This window comes from Entelurus aequoreus, linkage group LG23 (genome assembly GCF_033978785.1).
Source record: "Entelurus aequoreus isolate RoL-2023_Sb linkage group LG23, RoL_Eaeq_v1.1, whole genome shotgun sequence".
NCBI lineage: Eukaryota > Metazoa > Chordata > Actinopteri > Syngnathiformes > Syngnathidae > Entelurus > Entelurus aequoreus.
In genome coordinates this window covers 39,075,282-39,090,690 of record NC_084753.1, presented here as the reverse complement: position 1 = coordinate 39,090,690, position 15,409 = coordinate 39,075,282, and the positions used below count along the sequence as shown (strand labels likewise).

General features: G+C 40.4%; 1 protein-coding gene across 4 annotated transcripts in view; it reads left to right on the top strand.

Annotated features, from left to right (window-relative positions):
- Positions 1–15,409, top strand: part of LOC133640595 (gastrula zinc finger protein XlCGF57.1-like) — a 300,331-nt gene that overhangs the window by 262,990 nt on the left and 21,932 nt on the right. Inside the window, exons 1-3 of one of the 4 annotated variants that reach the window (XM_062034103.1) lie at positions 1,498–1,964; positions 2,281–2,382; positions 12,091–14,543. The exons of 1 other annotated variant lie outside the window; for it this stretch is intronic. In XM_062034103.1, the coding sequence (XP_061890087.1) occupies positions 1,811–1,964; positions 2,281–2,382; positions 12,091–13,769 (1,935 nt within the window). In that variant the 5' untranslated portion in view covers positions 1,498–1,810 and the 3' untranslated portion in view covers positions 13,770–14,543. Of the gene's footprint in view, positions 1–1,497; positions 1,965–2,184; positions 2,203–2,280; positions 2,383–12,090; positions 14,544–15,409 lie in introns of those variants that run through there. 2 more of the 4 variants (XM_062034105.1, XM_062034104.1) reach the window with 2 other exon arrangements.

Genomic DNA, 15,409 nt, shown 5'->3' with positions numbered 1-15,409 from the left:
AAGGACATCCAATGGAATACAACCACCATAAAGACTATTCCTGCACTATTTGTACTATACGGACATCTGTACATAGATCTACCCACAAACACAGCATATACGTTCAAATACACTTGGAAAACTGCTGCTATTTTTAAGCCATCTTTACTTGAATGTATACATATATGCATCTTTATTTAAACGTTTTGCACAACTCTATAGTTTATCTTATTTTATTACTATAATGTTATATTTTAATTAGTCTTAACATTTTTAAAGTTGCAATGTGACACAGCTCTGTTCACACAGCTCTTTAGTATAGTAGACCTATATTTTAATTGTACATAGTTTTAATTTCAATTTCAATAGGTGCTTAAGTTTGATACATTTTAATTGTTTTGATCCTTACTTGAATGTATACATATGCATCTTTATTTAAATGTTTTGCACAACTCTATAGTTTACCTTATTTTATTACTTTTTATTATTATAATCTTATATTTTAAATTAGTCTTAACATTTTTTAAAGCTGTAATGTGACACAGCTCTGTTCACACACATCTTTAGTATAGTAGACCTATATTTTAATTGTACATACTTTTAATTTCAATAGGTGCTTAAGTTTGATACATTTTAATTGTTTTGATTGATTGTTTTAATGCTGGCTTTGGCAATGTAAACGTTTGTTTCCCATGTCAATAAAGCCCCTTTGAATTGAATTGAATTGAATTGAAATTGAATTGAGAGAGAGAGAGAGAGAGAGAGAGAGAGAGAGAGAGAGAGAGAGAGAGAGAGAGAGAGAGAGAGAGAGAGAGAGAGAGATCAGAAGGCATAAGAAAAAGTATCTGCATTTGATTGTTTACATTTGATTATTAGCAATCCGGAGAGGGTGTTAGTTTAGGGTTGTAGCTGCCTGGAGGTGAACTTTTATTGCGGTTTTGAAGGAGGATAGAGATGCCCTTTCTTTTATACCTGTTGGGAGCGCATTCCACATTGATGTGGCATAGAAAGAGAATGAGTTAAGACCTTTGTTAGTTCGGAATCTGGGTTTAACGTGGTTAGTGGAGCTCCCCCTGGTGTTGTGGTTAAGGAAGTAGTTTGACATGTACTTCGGTCTTTTGTGGCCTCCAATAAATTGTTCTCTCGGATGCAGAATTTTACAGCAGTAAAACCAGCAAACCAGCAAACCAGTAATTATAGTCTGCAAATTGTGTTGTTGTTGAATGATATTTATCTGATTTAAAGGCAAATACAGTTTATATACTTGTCTGTCTATCTGTGTTGGCCCTGCGATGAGGTGGCGACTGGTCCAGGGTGTACCCCACCTTCCGCCCGAATGCAGCTGAGATAGGCTCCAGCACCCGCCGCGACCCCGAAAGGGACACGCGGTATATAAATGGATGGCTGGATCATTTGTTGCCGTGCTTTTTTGTGTAGACACCATGAAAACATACATTTAGAATTAATCGTTCATGACTTACCCATCACTATGACTCATTGGCCCCGCCCCTAAGTGACGCATGCGTGGAGGATATGCGCTTTGCGGCAAAGTCCTCCTTTACTCCACACACGCTTCTAAGCCTCGGCACATCTCCTCACATCGCTACTAACTACACTTTATTCATCCTCCGTGTCAGGATAAACTCCACTCGTCTCAGTCAACTTTGGAGATTATTAGGCCCGCTTAGCTTGCTAGTTGTTTTAGCGCGCTAGTTAGCTCAGCGTACTAGTTAGCTTAGCTTGTTAGCTGCTAACAAAGCGACGCGGATTTGATCAACACATCGCTTAGTTAAGAACAAGTGTGAGTGTAAAGTGTTGTGATTGTGTGAAAATGTGCGAAAAGTGTTGTGATTGTGTGAAAATGTGTGAAAGAACGATAGCAGAGTACAAAGACGAACTTTTTCGGACAAAAGAAGAGAACAAAAGACTACGTCAACTACTGGAGGCTGTTTTCAAGAAACCTCAAGTTGTGTTACACAGAACAGGTTTGTTTACTTCTTACTCTCACGTGTTTACTAACTTTATATTCCATCATTAACATGACGTGTTAGATTAATTTTGATTAATAGGTGTACTCAGACACATGATTGTTGTGTTGTAACAAACAGTTCAGGGTGTCCCAAGTTACCGCAGAGTATTATGTAAGGAGGAGGAGTTTTGTCCCTCCATAGTTGCTGTAGGGCTGTGACGTAAGATGTCTATGAGTGTGGGTTGTTGAAGGAGGTGTGTGAAGATAACATTAAAGAAGTGGTGGCGACCGGACCTGCTCTAATGTCTCCCGTTTATTATTTTATTTGATAGGTACACAGAATATGCGAACCCAGGACCCTCGGCTACATTGGTGGCAGCGGTGGGATTTTAACCGCTGTGTTGAAAAAAAGAAGAAAGTGTTACACAGGACTCGTGAGTTTCCAGTTAGCTGTACCTGTATAGTTAGCTGCTAAGCTTCCCGTCAAAAATGGACATTCTGGAGTTGCCCTTAAGTCCCGTGGGGGGGTCCCAGGTTTGTCGCCCCCTCCAGAGGGTGGCCATGGACATTCTGGAGTTGCCCTTAAGTCCCGTGTGGGGGGGGGGGGGGGGTCTTAGGTTTGTCGCCCCCTCCAGAGGGTGGCCATGGACATTCTGGAGTTTCCCTTAAGTCCCATGGGGGGTCCCAGGTTTGTCGCCCCCTCCAGAGGGTGGCCATGGACATTCTGGAGTTGCCCTTAAGTCCCATGGGGGGGTCCCAGGTTTGTCGCCCCCTCCGGAGGGTGGCCACTGTATGCACTGCCCAACCAAACAGCTCACACTGTCGCTTGCTGCCTGTTTGAGGACTATGTTTTGGTGCATGGTGTCCCTGAAATCCTGCATAGCGACCAGGGTCGCCAGTTCGAAGCGGAAGTCATCCAGAGACTCTGCCAGTTGCTTGAAAAAAATAAAAAGACACGCACCACTGCCTATAACCCCAAGTTTGATGGCATGGTGGAGCGTCATAATCGGACTATCTCGCAGGGCGCGAGTGGTGCGACCTCCTTCGCATCTGCAAGATTTTTGCATGTTTTGAGGGGCCAGTGTTCTATCTAGCCTATGCAATACTGTGTTGATCAGTTAAATATTGTTGATTTGTTATGTGTGCATTAAGATTGTGATTTTTTTCTCTGCTCTATTTCCCTTGTTTGTTACCTATTTTGTTTGTAATAAAACGGGAACATTTCTAATTGAGAGGGGGGCGTATGTAACAAACAGTTCAGGGTGTCCCAAGTTACCTTTTAGTTCCACTTCAATTATTCACATGATCAACAATGAGCTGAGATGGTATAACGTGAACAGTTCTGGAACTTTCTAACTCGGGGGGAAAAACGTGATCTCGTTGGAAGCGCGATGTATGAGCAGACGCCGTTTGGGTATAACAAAATGGTGTCCGCCAATGTAGTTTATAATGTCACTACGTCAGTAGTTGTCAAACTTTTTTCACCAAGTACCACCTCATAAAATACTTGGATTTCCAAGTACCACCATCATGAACAACATTAAAATACAGTAGCATAGTAGGCCTTAGTTATTCATTAAAAACAAGGAAGACACGTTATTTAACAAGTATCTTTAATATTTTTAGTTACTGTAACATTACACACAGTTTGAACAGTAACATTGTGTTTGAATGTAGGAAAATAAAACACTGTACTTAAATAATGAAATGATATTTGGCGTACCACTAGGTGATGTCCGCGTACCACTAGTGGTACACGTACCACAGTTTTAGAATCCCTGCACGATCGGTTTAGGAAGACGTGATCGATGCACGCGTGCGCAAAGACAACATCACTTCCTTTTTACTTGTTTGTCCTGCATGTTGTCACTACCATAGTTTTCTTTTTTGTAATCTTTATTTGAATAACAATGTCATATAAAAGATGACATGCTGATCATTTAAAAATGAATAATGGTTTGTTTAAAAAAAAAAAAATCAACATTTAAAAAATAAATCACATGATGTGAGTCAGTGGCGCCCCCTTATGTCATTCATTGCAATGACAGAAGAGTGAAAGTAATTGAAACTGTGGCCATAACACTCCCTGATTCATTAAATCTACCCCTTGTTCATGTTTATATTCTTGTTCCCTTTACTCCTATGCATTGGCGTTGTTGGGCCTATTTTAGGGGGGCTCAAGCCCCCCTAAAATATTCTTAAGCCCCCCTAAATATTTTGGTGTTATAAATAAATATATATACACTACCGTTCAAAAATTTGGGGTCACCCAAACAATTTTGTGGAATAGCCTTCATTTCTAAGAACAACAATAGACTGTTGAGTTTCAGATGAAAGTTCTCTTTTTCTGGCCATTTTGAGCGTTTAATTGACCCCACAAATGTGATGCTCCAGAAACTCAATCTGCTCAAAGGAAGGTCAGTTTTGTAGCTTCTGTAACGAGCTAAAATGTTTTCAGATGTGTGAACATGATTGCACAAGGGTTTTCTAATCATCAATTAGCCTTCTGAGCCAATGAGCAAACACATTGTACCATTAGAACACTGGAGTGATAGTTGCTGGAAATGGGCCTCTATACACCTATGTAGATATTGCACCAAAAACCAGACATTTGCAGCTAGAATAGTCATTTACCACATTAGCAATGTATAGAGTGTATTTCTTTCAAGTTAAGACTAGTTGTTGTTTGTCTTGGATGTTGCTGAACCATTTGATTACTGCTGCTGTATTTCTCCATTGGTTGAGCGGTGTTTTGTCAGTAATTTTTCTGTTGATTCTGTCCAGGATTATTTTGCTGATTTTTCCTATTTCGGATTTAGTTGGGTTTATTAGTCGGCATGATGGGTTATTTGCGAAGTTGGGTTTGTGGTCCTTCAATGTGATGAAGGCTTCCTTGTTGGCTGTAGCGTCCACCCTGTCCTCGATGTCCAGTTCAGCCGCAATCCGTTTGTTTTCCAGGTGGATGCTCTGTAAAGTGTTGGGTTGTGCTTTTTTGTATGATTAGGTGATGCTTCTGTCCAGTAAAGTGTTATGTTCTTGTATGTTCATTCTGTAGAAATTTGTGGTTTTATCGGCGGCTATGATGAGGTTGCTTACTTTCTTGATGTGCTCCGTGTCAAGAAGCGTATATGCCAAATCTTCAAAGAGAACGGCCTACGGATCACGATTGAAGCCAACAAGCAAACCGTCAACTTCCTCGACGTCACTTTCAACCTGAGGAATAACAGCTACCAACCATTCACGAAACCCAACACAACACTCCAATACGTGCACCATGACAGCAACCACCCACCCACCACCACGAAAAGAATACCTATCGGTATTAATAAAAGACTATCGATGCTGTCATCTAGCAAAGCTGAATTCGACAAAGCAACCCCCCCGTACCAAAAAGCACTTGATGAAAGCGGATACAACTTCACCCTCACCTACGAACCCACACCAGGATACCAACCAAAAAGGAGCAGAAAACGAAACAACATTATCTGGTACAACCCCCCATACAGCAAAAACGTCTCAACTAATATTGGCCACAAATTCCTCACCCTGATTGACAAACACTTCCCCAAAGGCAACACCCTAAGAAAAGTATTCAACAAGAACAACATTAAATTGAGCTACAGCTGCATGAACAACATACGACAAATCATTTCAAACCACAATAAAGCAATTGAAAAGGAGCCGTCCACCACCAGGCAGAATGACTCCAAAACCGACAAAGGCTGTAACTGCCGCAAGAAACCTGATTGCCCTCTCAACGGGGGGTGCTTACAACCATCAGTCGTTTACCAAGCAAAGGTAACACGCAAGGACATTAACACATCCGACACATATGTAGGATTAACTGAGGGAGCATTCAAAACCAGATGGAACAATCACAAAGCCTCTTTCAGAAGCAAAAGCTTGCGGAACACTACAGAACTCAGTAAACACATTTGGAATCTCAAAGACAATAATGTTGAATACTCGATAACAAGGCAAATTCTTGCATCCAGCACACCTTACAACAGTGGTAATAAAAGATGCAACCTATGCTTAAAAGAGATACTGTTTATTATATACAGTCCAGACTTGTCATCCCTCAACAAGCGCAGCGAAATTGTATCAGCATGCCGTCACAGAAGGAAACACCTCCTAGGTAACACATGAGCCAATCACCACGCCCCTACGCCTGCCTGTACCCACCCGCTCTGTGCCCTATATAAACCATGGTATGTGAATGCTTCCATTAAAATCTCCTGACGATTGAGGAAACCCTCATAAAACAGGCCTGTAGAGATGAAATAGTCTTGTGATTTTTTCCCACACATACATATTACGCTCTACCACGGTATCGAGCACTATTTTTAATTTTTTTTTGGATAATCGAATTAAGACATATATATATATATATATATATATATATATATATATATATATATATATATATATATATATATATATATATGTATATGTATATTGTTAGATCCCGGTGATTGACGCGCAAGTTCCTCTTGCGAGTCAAAATCCAGCACTCCGTTCAACGGGTCCTGTCCTCTCGGCGCAGACGGTCTTACCGGCTGCTCCACAGACGTAGGCTCTACTCAGCTGGATGGCGAGGCAATTCGCCTAGTTCTACTACCCTGTGTTGGTTCAGCGTCTGTCCCGCCTCCCTTTGTGGTCTGCTCGGCAGAGAAGCCTATCTCTTAAGACCGAGTCAAAAAAAATCAAATCCCGCTGTTTAATGGTAGCTTGCCTCTAATGAATCTTGGCTTTTGTTACTGACTAGGTTAGATTTGAGGGCTGGGGAAAGGAAAAAGCCCTACAGGACATCTTGTAAGTGGACTGCATTAGAGTGACCCTTCAGAGCTAGGTGTTGGACACACAGTAGTCGTAGCGTTTCACGTCAAGGACGCGATGGTACAATAAGGAATGAAATCTTGATACTTTTTATAATGCTTTTTATTGCAGGCTCAATAGCGTAAGTATTGCACAGCGTCAATAAATCATTCACAATAATAATGAAAAATTGTAAAAATGTAATAAATGGCTAATCAATGGGTATCTAATTCAGTTCAAATTGAAGTTCGGTTGGATCTTACTGTGCAAGGTCCTTCGGGGAAAATCCGAAAATGCCCGAAAAAGTGGAAAAGTCGAAGATGTCCGAAAAAGGGGAAAAGTCGAAACTGTCCGAAAAAGTGTCTCTGAAATTTGGAAGAAGCCGGATAGGTCACCGGGCCCGGTGATCACATCCAGGCTTCGGCTGCGTCAGCAGGAGAGGGGAGCCAGCAGGAGAAGTGGTGTCGGCTAAGAGCCGTGGCCCGGGTGGCCAACGCCCTTGTTCCTCTGGTAGATTCAGAAGTCAGTCTTCTGGTGCCAGAATGAAGAAGTCGAATCATGTTCCTCTTTTGCTTTTGTCGCAGGGGGAGTTTAGAATGGAGAAAAGTCTCTTGTTTGTCGAATCAACTCCTTCTTGGAGAGCTGGGACAAAAAGAGGCAAGAAAAAAAAATTAAATCCTTGAAATTAATATAAGGTTGGATGCAGAGGATTTGCAGCCCGTTCCTTGGTCAGAGCCTTCAGCAGTTTGGGCATCGATGGAGAGAGAAAGAGGAGAGCCATCCGCAGTACCACCGAAGCAGCGGAAAGGGCCTCGAAATGGTTGTGGCTCAAGAGAGGAGATCCTTGGAGTCATGGTAGCTAGCTAGCCGTCTGGACACAAGCCGGGGGATATGATCACCCCCGGTTGGGTCGCTTGGAAGAGGGCGTATGACCAGTTGAGAGACCCGAAACGCCCGGTGAATCCAAGAGGTCACTGAGGATGTGTCCAGACTAAGCATCAGCAGATGTATGTACACAGTAAGAAAAGTCCAATTAAATCTCAAATTGTCTTTAAAAAACATTGAAATAAAGTGCCCTGGTTTAAGAGGACACAATTAAAGGCCTACTGAAAGCCACTACTACCGACCACGCAGTCTGATAGTTTATATATCAATGATGAAATCTTAACATTGCAACACATGCCAATACGGCCGGGTTAACTTATAAAGTGCAATTTTAAATTTCCCGCGACACTTCCGGTTGAAAACGTCTATGTATGATGACGTATGCGCGTGACGTCAACGGTTGATACGGGAAGTATGCGGACACATTGAATCCTATACAAAAAACTCAGTTTTCATCTCAAAATTTCACAGTATTCTGGACATCTGTGTTGGTTAATCTTTTGCAATTTGTTTAAAGGCCTACTGAAATGAATTTTTTTAATTTAAACGGGGATAGCAGATCCATTCTATGTGTCATACTTGATCATTCTGCGATATTGCCATATTTTTGCTGAGAGGATTTAGTATAGAACAACGTCGATAAAGTTCGCAACTTTTGGTCTCTGATAAAAAAAAACCTTGCCCCTACCGGAAGTAGCGTGACGTTGTCAGTTGTTCACTCCCTCATATTTTCCTATTGTTTTCAACGCAGCTAGAGCTATTCGGACCATTACCCCATTAATTTGAACGAGGATGAAAGATTCGTGGACGAGGAACGTTAGAGTGACGGACTAGAATGCAGTGAAATACTTTTTTTTTTTCGCTCTGACCGTAACTTAGGTACAAGCTGGCTCATTGGATTCCACACTCTCTCCTTTTTCTATTGTGGATCACGGATTTGTATTTTAAACCACCTCGGATACTATATCCTCTTGAAAATGAGAGTCGAGAACGCAAAATGGACATTCAGTGCCTTTTATCTCCACGACAATCCATCGACGAAGCTCGTTAGCATGAGCTAACGTGGTAGCATCTGTCTCAAATGCAGATAGAAACAAAATAAATAAATCCCTGACTGGAAGGATGGACAGAAGATCAACAATACTATTAAACCGTGTACATGTAACTACACGGTTAATAGATCTAAGCCTGGCAAAGCTTAACAATGCTGTTGCTAACGACGCTAAGGCTAACTTAGCAACCGGACCTCACAGAGCTGATAAAAACATTAGCGCTCCACCTACGCCAGCCAGCCTTCATCCGCCCAGCTCATCAACACCCGTGCTGACCTGCGTTCCAGCGATCGACGGCGCGACGAAGGACTTCACCCGATCATCCGTGCGTGCGGTGGCCGGTTAGCATCGGCTAGCGCGTCTGCTATCCAAGTGAGTAATCCTTCTTGTGTTGCTACAGCCAGCCGCTAATACACCGATCCCACCTACAACATTCTTCTTTGCAGCCTCCATTGTTCATTAAACAAATTGCAAAAGATTCACCAACACAGATGTCCAGAATACTGTGGAATTCTGAAATGAAAACAGAGCTTTTTTGTATTGTATTCAATGGGGAAGGCATACCTCTGTTCCCCGGGCTACGTCACGCGCATACGTCATCCTCCGAAGGCTTTTTCAACCGGAAGTGTGGCGGGAAATTTGAAATTGCACTTTATAAGTTAACCCGGCCGTATTGGCATGTGTTGCAATGTTAAGATTTCATCATTGATATATAAACTATCCGACTGCGTGGTCGGTAGTAGTGGGTTTCAGTAGGCCTTTAAAGGCCTAGCCGATGCTAGCCGCCAAACCCACGGATGAAGTCCTTCGTAGCGCCGTCGATCGCTGGAACGCAGGTGAGCACAGCTGTTGATGGGCAGATGAGGGCTGATGAATGGGCAGATGAGGGCTGGCTGGCGTAGGTGGAGCGCTAATGTTTTTATCATAGCTCTGTGAGGTCCGGTTGCTAAGTTGCTAAATTAGCCTTAGCGTCGTTAGCAACAGCATTGTTAAGCTTTACCAGGCTGAGAATTATTAACCGTGTAGTTACATGTCCATGGTTTAATAGTATTGTTGATCTTCTGTCTATCCTTCCAGTCAGGGATTTATGTATTTTGTTTCTATCTGCATTTGACAACGATGTTATCACGTTAGCTCAGTAGCTAAGTGTGTCACCGATGTATTGTCGTGGAGTTAAAAGTCACTTTGAATGTCCATTTCGCGGGCTCGACTCTCATTTTCAAGAGGATATAGTATCCGAGGTGGTTTAAAATACAAATCCGTGATCCACAATAGAAAAAGGAGAGAGTGTGGAATCCAATGAGCCAGCTTGTACCTAAGTTACGGTCAGAGCGAAAAAAGATACGTCCTGCACTGCCTCTAGTTCTTCACTCTAATGTTCCTCATCCACAAATCTTTCATCCTCGCGGAAATTAATGGGGTAATCGTAGCTTTGTCGCTCCAAATCTCTCTCGCTCCATTGTAAACAAAGGAAAATTGTGAGGAATATTACCTCCTGTGACGTCACGCTACTTCCGGTACAGGCAAGGCTTTTTTTATCAGCGAGCAAAAGTTGCGAACTTTATCGTCGATTTTCTATACTAATACTATACTAATTTCTATACTAGTATATATATCCATCCATCCATCCATTTTCTACCGCTTATCCCTTTCGGAGTCGCGGGGGGTGCTGGAGCCTACCTCAGCTACAATGGGGTGGAAGGCGGGGTATGTATATATATATATATATATATATATATATATATATATATATATATATATATATATATATATACTGTATATTTATGTATATATGTTCAGTTTAACAGTCCAGTTGTGATTGATTGAATGCCCTGAGAATTATACTGGACATTCTTTTGTAATTTCCACAAAATAACGTGTAGTATTTTGTTAATTTCTTGCCAAAAATATTTTAATTTGAAAGATATTTTCAAAGCAGAGTATTGTCCTTAGGGCATACTTGCCAACCTTGAGACCTCCGATTTCCGGGGTGGGGGTGGGGCGGGGGCGTGGTTAAGAGGGGAGGAGTATATTTACAGCTATAATACATATATATATATATATATATATATATATATATATATATATATATATATATATATATATATATATATAATAAATACTTGACTTTCAGTGAATTCTAGCTATATATATGTGTATATACAGTATGTATATTTATTTTATTATATATCTATATATAAATAAAAAAAATACTTGCATTTCAGTGTTCATTTATTGACACATATACACACATATAACACTCATCTACTCATTGTTGTACTTGAAAGTGCAATGCTTTGCAGCCAGAAGCACAGCCTTATATACTACATACATACTAAATACACAGTAATGAAAACACAGTTGTTCTACTAACTGTACTGTGCTTGCTGCTTACTAAAAAAAAAAACACTTACCTTTCACTATTTGAGTAGCCTTTGTTCTGCCATTTGCGTACTGGCGAGCGATCTCTGAATCTGGGAACATATCCTAGACATCCGCAAATGAGAACGGGATGTTGCTTCCAGCTATCAGCATAGCCATCTTTGTCTCTGCATAAGTTACATCATCGGGTCTCCATTTAGCGAGGTGGCCCATAATACTGGGCTGGGACCGGTGCTGCATTGCCGCCGCTTTGTGCTTCGCTGACCGTTCATGAGTGAGTATATCCGTTCGGCCACCGTGTTCAATGGAGAAGTATGTTCTACAAAATTTACAGGCAGCATACCCCTTCCCCTTCGAACTGCCCTGGATAAACTGAAATTCTTGTTTCCATTCGTTTTGGAACTTACAAGCGTATTTCTTCATCTTACTGGTCGTCGACGTCGCCATGGCTGTATCTTCCTCGTTCTTTTGCTTCGTCTCCTTGTTGTGTGCGCAGTTGTGCACTGCACTCTCTAAAAGCCGTAGATGTTATAACCTGACTGGGCAGGCACGCTGTTTATATCGTGGGAAAGCGGACGTGAAAACAGGCTGTCCTCACTCAGGTCCGCACGGAGCTGGAGGGGGCGTGGCCTCCAGCTCCGGCTGAAAATCGGGAGATTTTCGGGAGAATATTTGTCTCGGGAGGTTTTCGGGAGAGGCGCTGAATTTCGGGAGTCTCCCGGAAAATTTGGGAGGGTTGGCAAGTATGCCTTAGGGCCCTCTGGCACCTCATGGGGGACCCGTAAAATCTGTGCCTCTTACGACCTCACTGTACGCTCATGTTACTTCTCAACTAGTCAAAGTTGACGCTAATCGACCTGTTTTTTCTCCTTTTTACTGAATGTGAAAGCAAAAGTGAGTCCACAAATAACCAAATCGTAAAAGCAGAATCGAAAATTAAATCTGAATTGGTAAAATCTTATCAATTGTGATGCCAGCATGTGTTTGTCTTCTTGTGTCCTGCAGACGTCTGTGAAATATATCATCCACCTGAGCAGCAGGAGGGGTCCTCCAGTGTGGAGCAGAAGAGGTCACAGCACCTCCACGTGAAAGAAAAAGAGCCACAGTCCTCCCACATTAAGAAGGAAGAGGAATACCCACTTATCCCCCATTTTAAAAAGGAAGCGGAGGACCCACTGACACCCCATTTTGAAGAGGAAGAGGAGGACCCACTGACACCCCATTTTGAAGAAGTGGTGGATCCACTAAGCCCTCACATTAAGGAGGAAGAGGTGGACCCACTGACCCCTCACATTGAGGACGAAGAGGAGGACCCCCTGACCCCTCACATTAAAGAGGAAGAGGAGGAACACAGCATCAGTCAGCAGGGAGAGCATCTTGAAGGACTGGAGGAGGTTGATGTCACCAAGATGCCAGTGACTGGTGTCCCTGTGAAGAGTGAAGATGATGAGGTCAAAGGTGAAAGTGAGGAGAAGAGAGAGGCGGAGCCTCCAAGCAGCAGCTCAACTCAACACATGACAACAGAAGCTGATGGAGACCACTGTGGAGGATCACAAGCAGACAAGCTCTTAGCTCCACTATCAGATAGTGAGGACACAACGTCACACTCTCCTGACACTGATGATGAAGACTCTAAAGATGATAAGACATGTCACACTGACAACACACACTTCACATGTTCTCACTGCGACAAAACCTTTAAATACCATTGTCATCTGATAGAACACATGAGAATACACACTGGAGAAAAACCTTTTTCGTGTTCAATCTGCGGTAAAGCTTTTACGCAAAGGCCCAATTTCCAAGCACACATGAGAATACACACTGGAGAAAAAAAATTTTCCTGCTCAGAATGTGGTAAAAGTTTTGTAAGCAATGGAAATTTGAAATCACACAAGAGAACACACACTGGAGAAAAACCTTTTTCCTGCTCAGAATGTGGTAAAAGTTTTGCAGTAAGTCAAAGTTTAAAAGATCACATGAGAACACACACTGGAGAAAAACCTTTTTCGTGTTCAATCTGCGGTAAAGCTTTTACGCAAAGGCCCAATTTCAAAGCACACATGAGAATACACACTGGAGAAAAAACTTTTTCCTGCTCAGAATGTGGTAAAAGTTTTCTAATAAATCAAAGTTTAAAACAACACATGAGAATACACACTGGAGAAAACCCCTTTTCCTGCTCAGAATGTGGCAAAAGTTTTGTAAAAAAACAAAATTTAAAAGTACACATGAGAATACACACTGGAGAAAAAACTTTTTCCTGCTCAGAATGTGGTAAAAGTTTTGCAAAAAATCAAAATTTACAAGTACACATGAGAATACACACTGGAGAAAACCCTTTTACCTGCTCAGAATGTGGTAAAAGTTTTCTAATAAATCAAAGTTTAAAAGTGCACATGAGAACACACACTGGTGAAAAACCTTTTTCATGTTCAATCTGCGGTAAAGATTTTACTCGAAGGGACAATTTCAAAGCACACATGAGAAGGCACTCTGGTGAAAAAACATACTCCTGTTCAAGCTGCAACCAAAGTTTCCGTTACCTATACACTCTTAGAGTACACATGAGAACACACACAGGAGAGAAAGTGTTGAGTTGCAGTGTGTGTGGTGAAAGATTCTCTTCTGAGTACCAGTGTAAGAAACACAAGTGTGCTGGTGAGAACAGCAGCAGCAAATGAAGATGCAGGATTTGAAATGAACTGTCAAAACTTTAACTTTCTAACAACATCAGCACATATAACATGTGTGACATCATTGTTGTGTGTGTAACACAATCTTGTTAATATGATTCTAACATTTATAGATTAGACACTTCAGATTAGTGCTTTTATTTCAGTCAAGTACATGAGTTAATATACACATTTGTGTACTTTAAAATGAACAGAACAATTTGACTGAAAAGGTGAGAATAAACAGCACATAAAATATGTTACATACAATAAACCTTTTTTTGTGTAGATATTCATAATTCACTTTTATACTTATTCATTATAGTGTTTTTGTATAAGTTTTTCGAAATAATGAAGTGTTACATACAGTATTTTATTTTCTATTTGTGGATAATTCTAAAGATTAACTCCTTTATATGATGTACATATTTGTTTTACATGTGCTCATACCTTTGCTTTTGAGTACACATAAATCCCTCTTAGTTCATATTTACTGGTTCACATCTTAAACATCTTCTGGACCACTTCTGGAAGCATATTATTATTTACTTTATACATAATTTGAACAGTTGTCTTTTATACAAGATCATTTACTTTTAAAATGTGTGACTTTATGAATCATTTGTTGGGTCTCTATAATCCATTCTATTAATTGTCTTTATTACTCTCTTGTGTAATATGAATATTGTTGTGTGATTGTTTTATATGTATGTCCCCAGACCTTTATGCAATAAACAATGTATGCTTCAACTAAAGTTGGGTACAATAAATGTAGTTAATATTTGTAAGTATGTATTTTATTCTATTGTATTTTTTTGCACTCAATTTTTTAATGTTTTCTTTATATGACTTACATGTAGTTTCCAGCTTACTTCATCATTTATATTAACTCCTAAACATGTGATTACCTTTATTCCTTTCATTTCAATATTATCCATCATAATTTGTGTTTTACATTTTTACAATATCCAAATATGATATATTTAGTTTTATTGAAGTTTAGTGACAGTTTATTGATGTGCAGCCCTCTTTTTATGGTCAAGTTCACTCTGGATAAAATAAGATGAGAATTAAATCAAGCGGTAACGAAGGTGAAGAATGGAAGATTATTATATACATAATTCAACTTCAATTTCAGGTAAAGACTCATTGAGATTAAAATCTCTTTTTCAAGAGCGACTTATTCCCACAATAAATGAACAAGATTCCCACAATTAATGAACTCTTGTTCATGTATTGTGGGAATGTCAGAGAATAAAAGAGTTATGGTTGAAAACAACAAAAGAAGCAATCACATTCCTTAATATAAACATCCCAATGACACTGCAAACTTGTATTCTTGGGGATCTCCATCAATTTAGTAACGTGTCATCAAAGAGTAAAAATGCTTTTCTTTCAATATGCATAATAACAAAAAGGGTCAAATTTAAAAAATGGATAAATGTTGATAGTCCAACTCATGCTGACTGGTACACACAAGCTATGGAGATGATATCAGTAGAACAAACTGCATTTAGTTTAGATGATAATGAATCATATATTGGAATATATTATTTAAATTTGTTTCAACTATTAAATGAACCAAAATATGACTTATTATATCTTTGTGGAAAATATTGGACACAGTGTGTTGTCAAGCTTGTGAGATG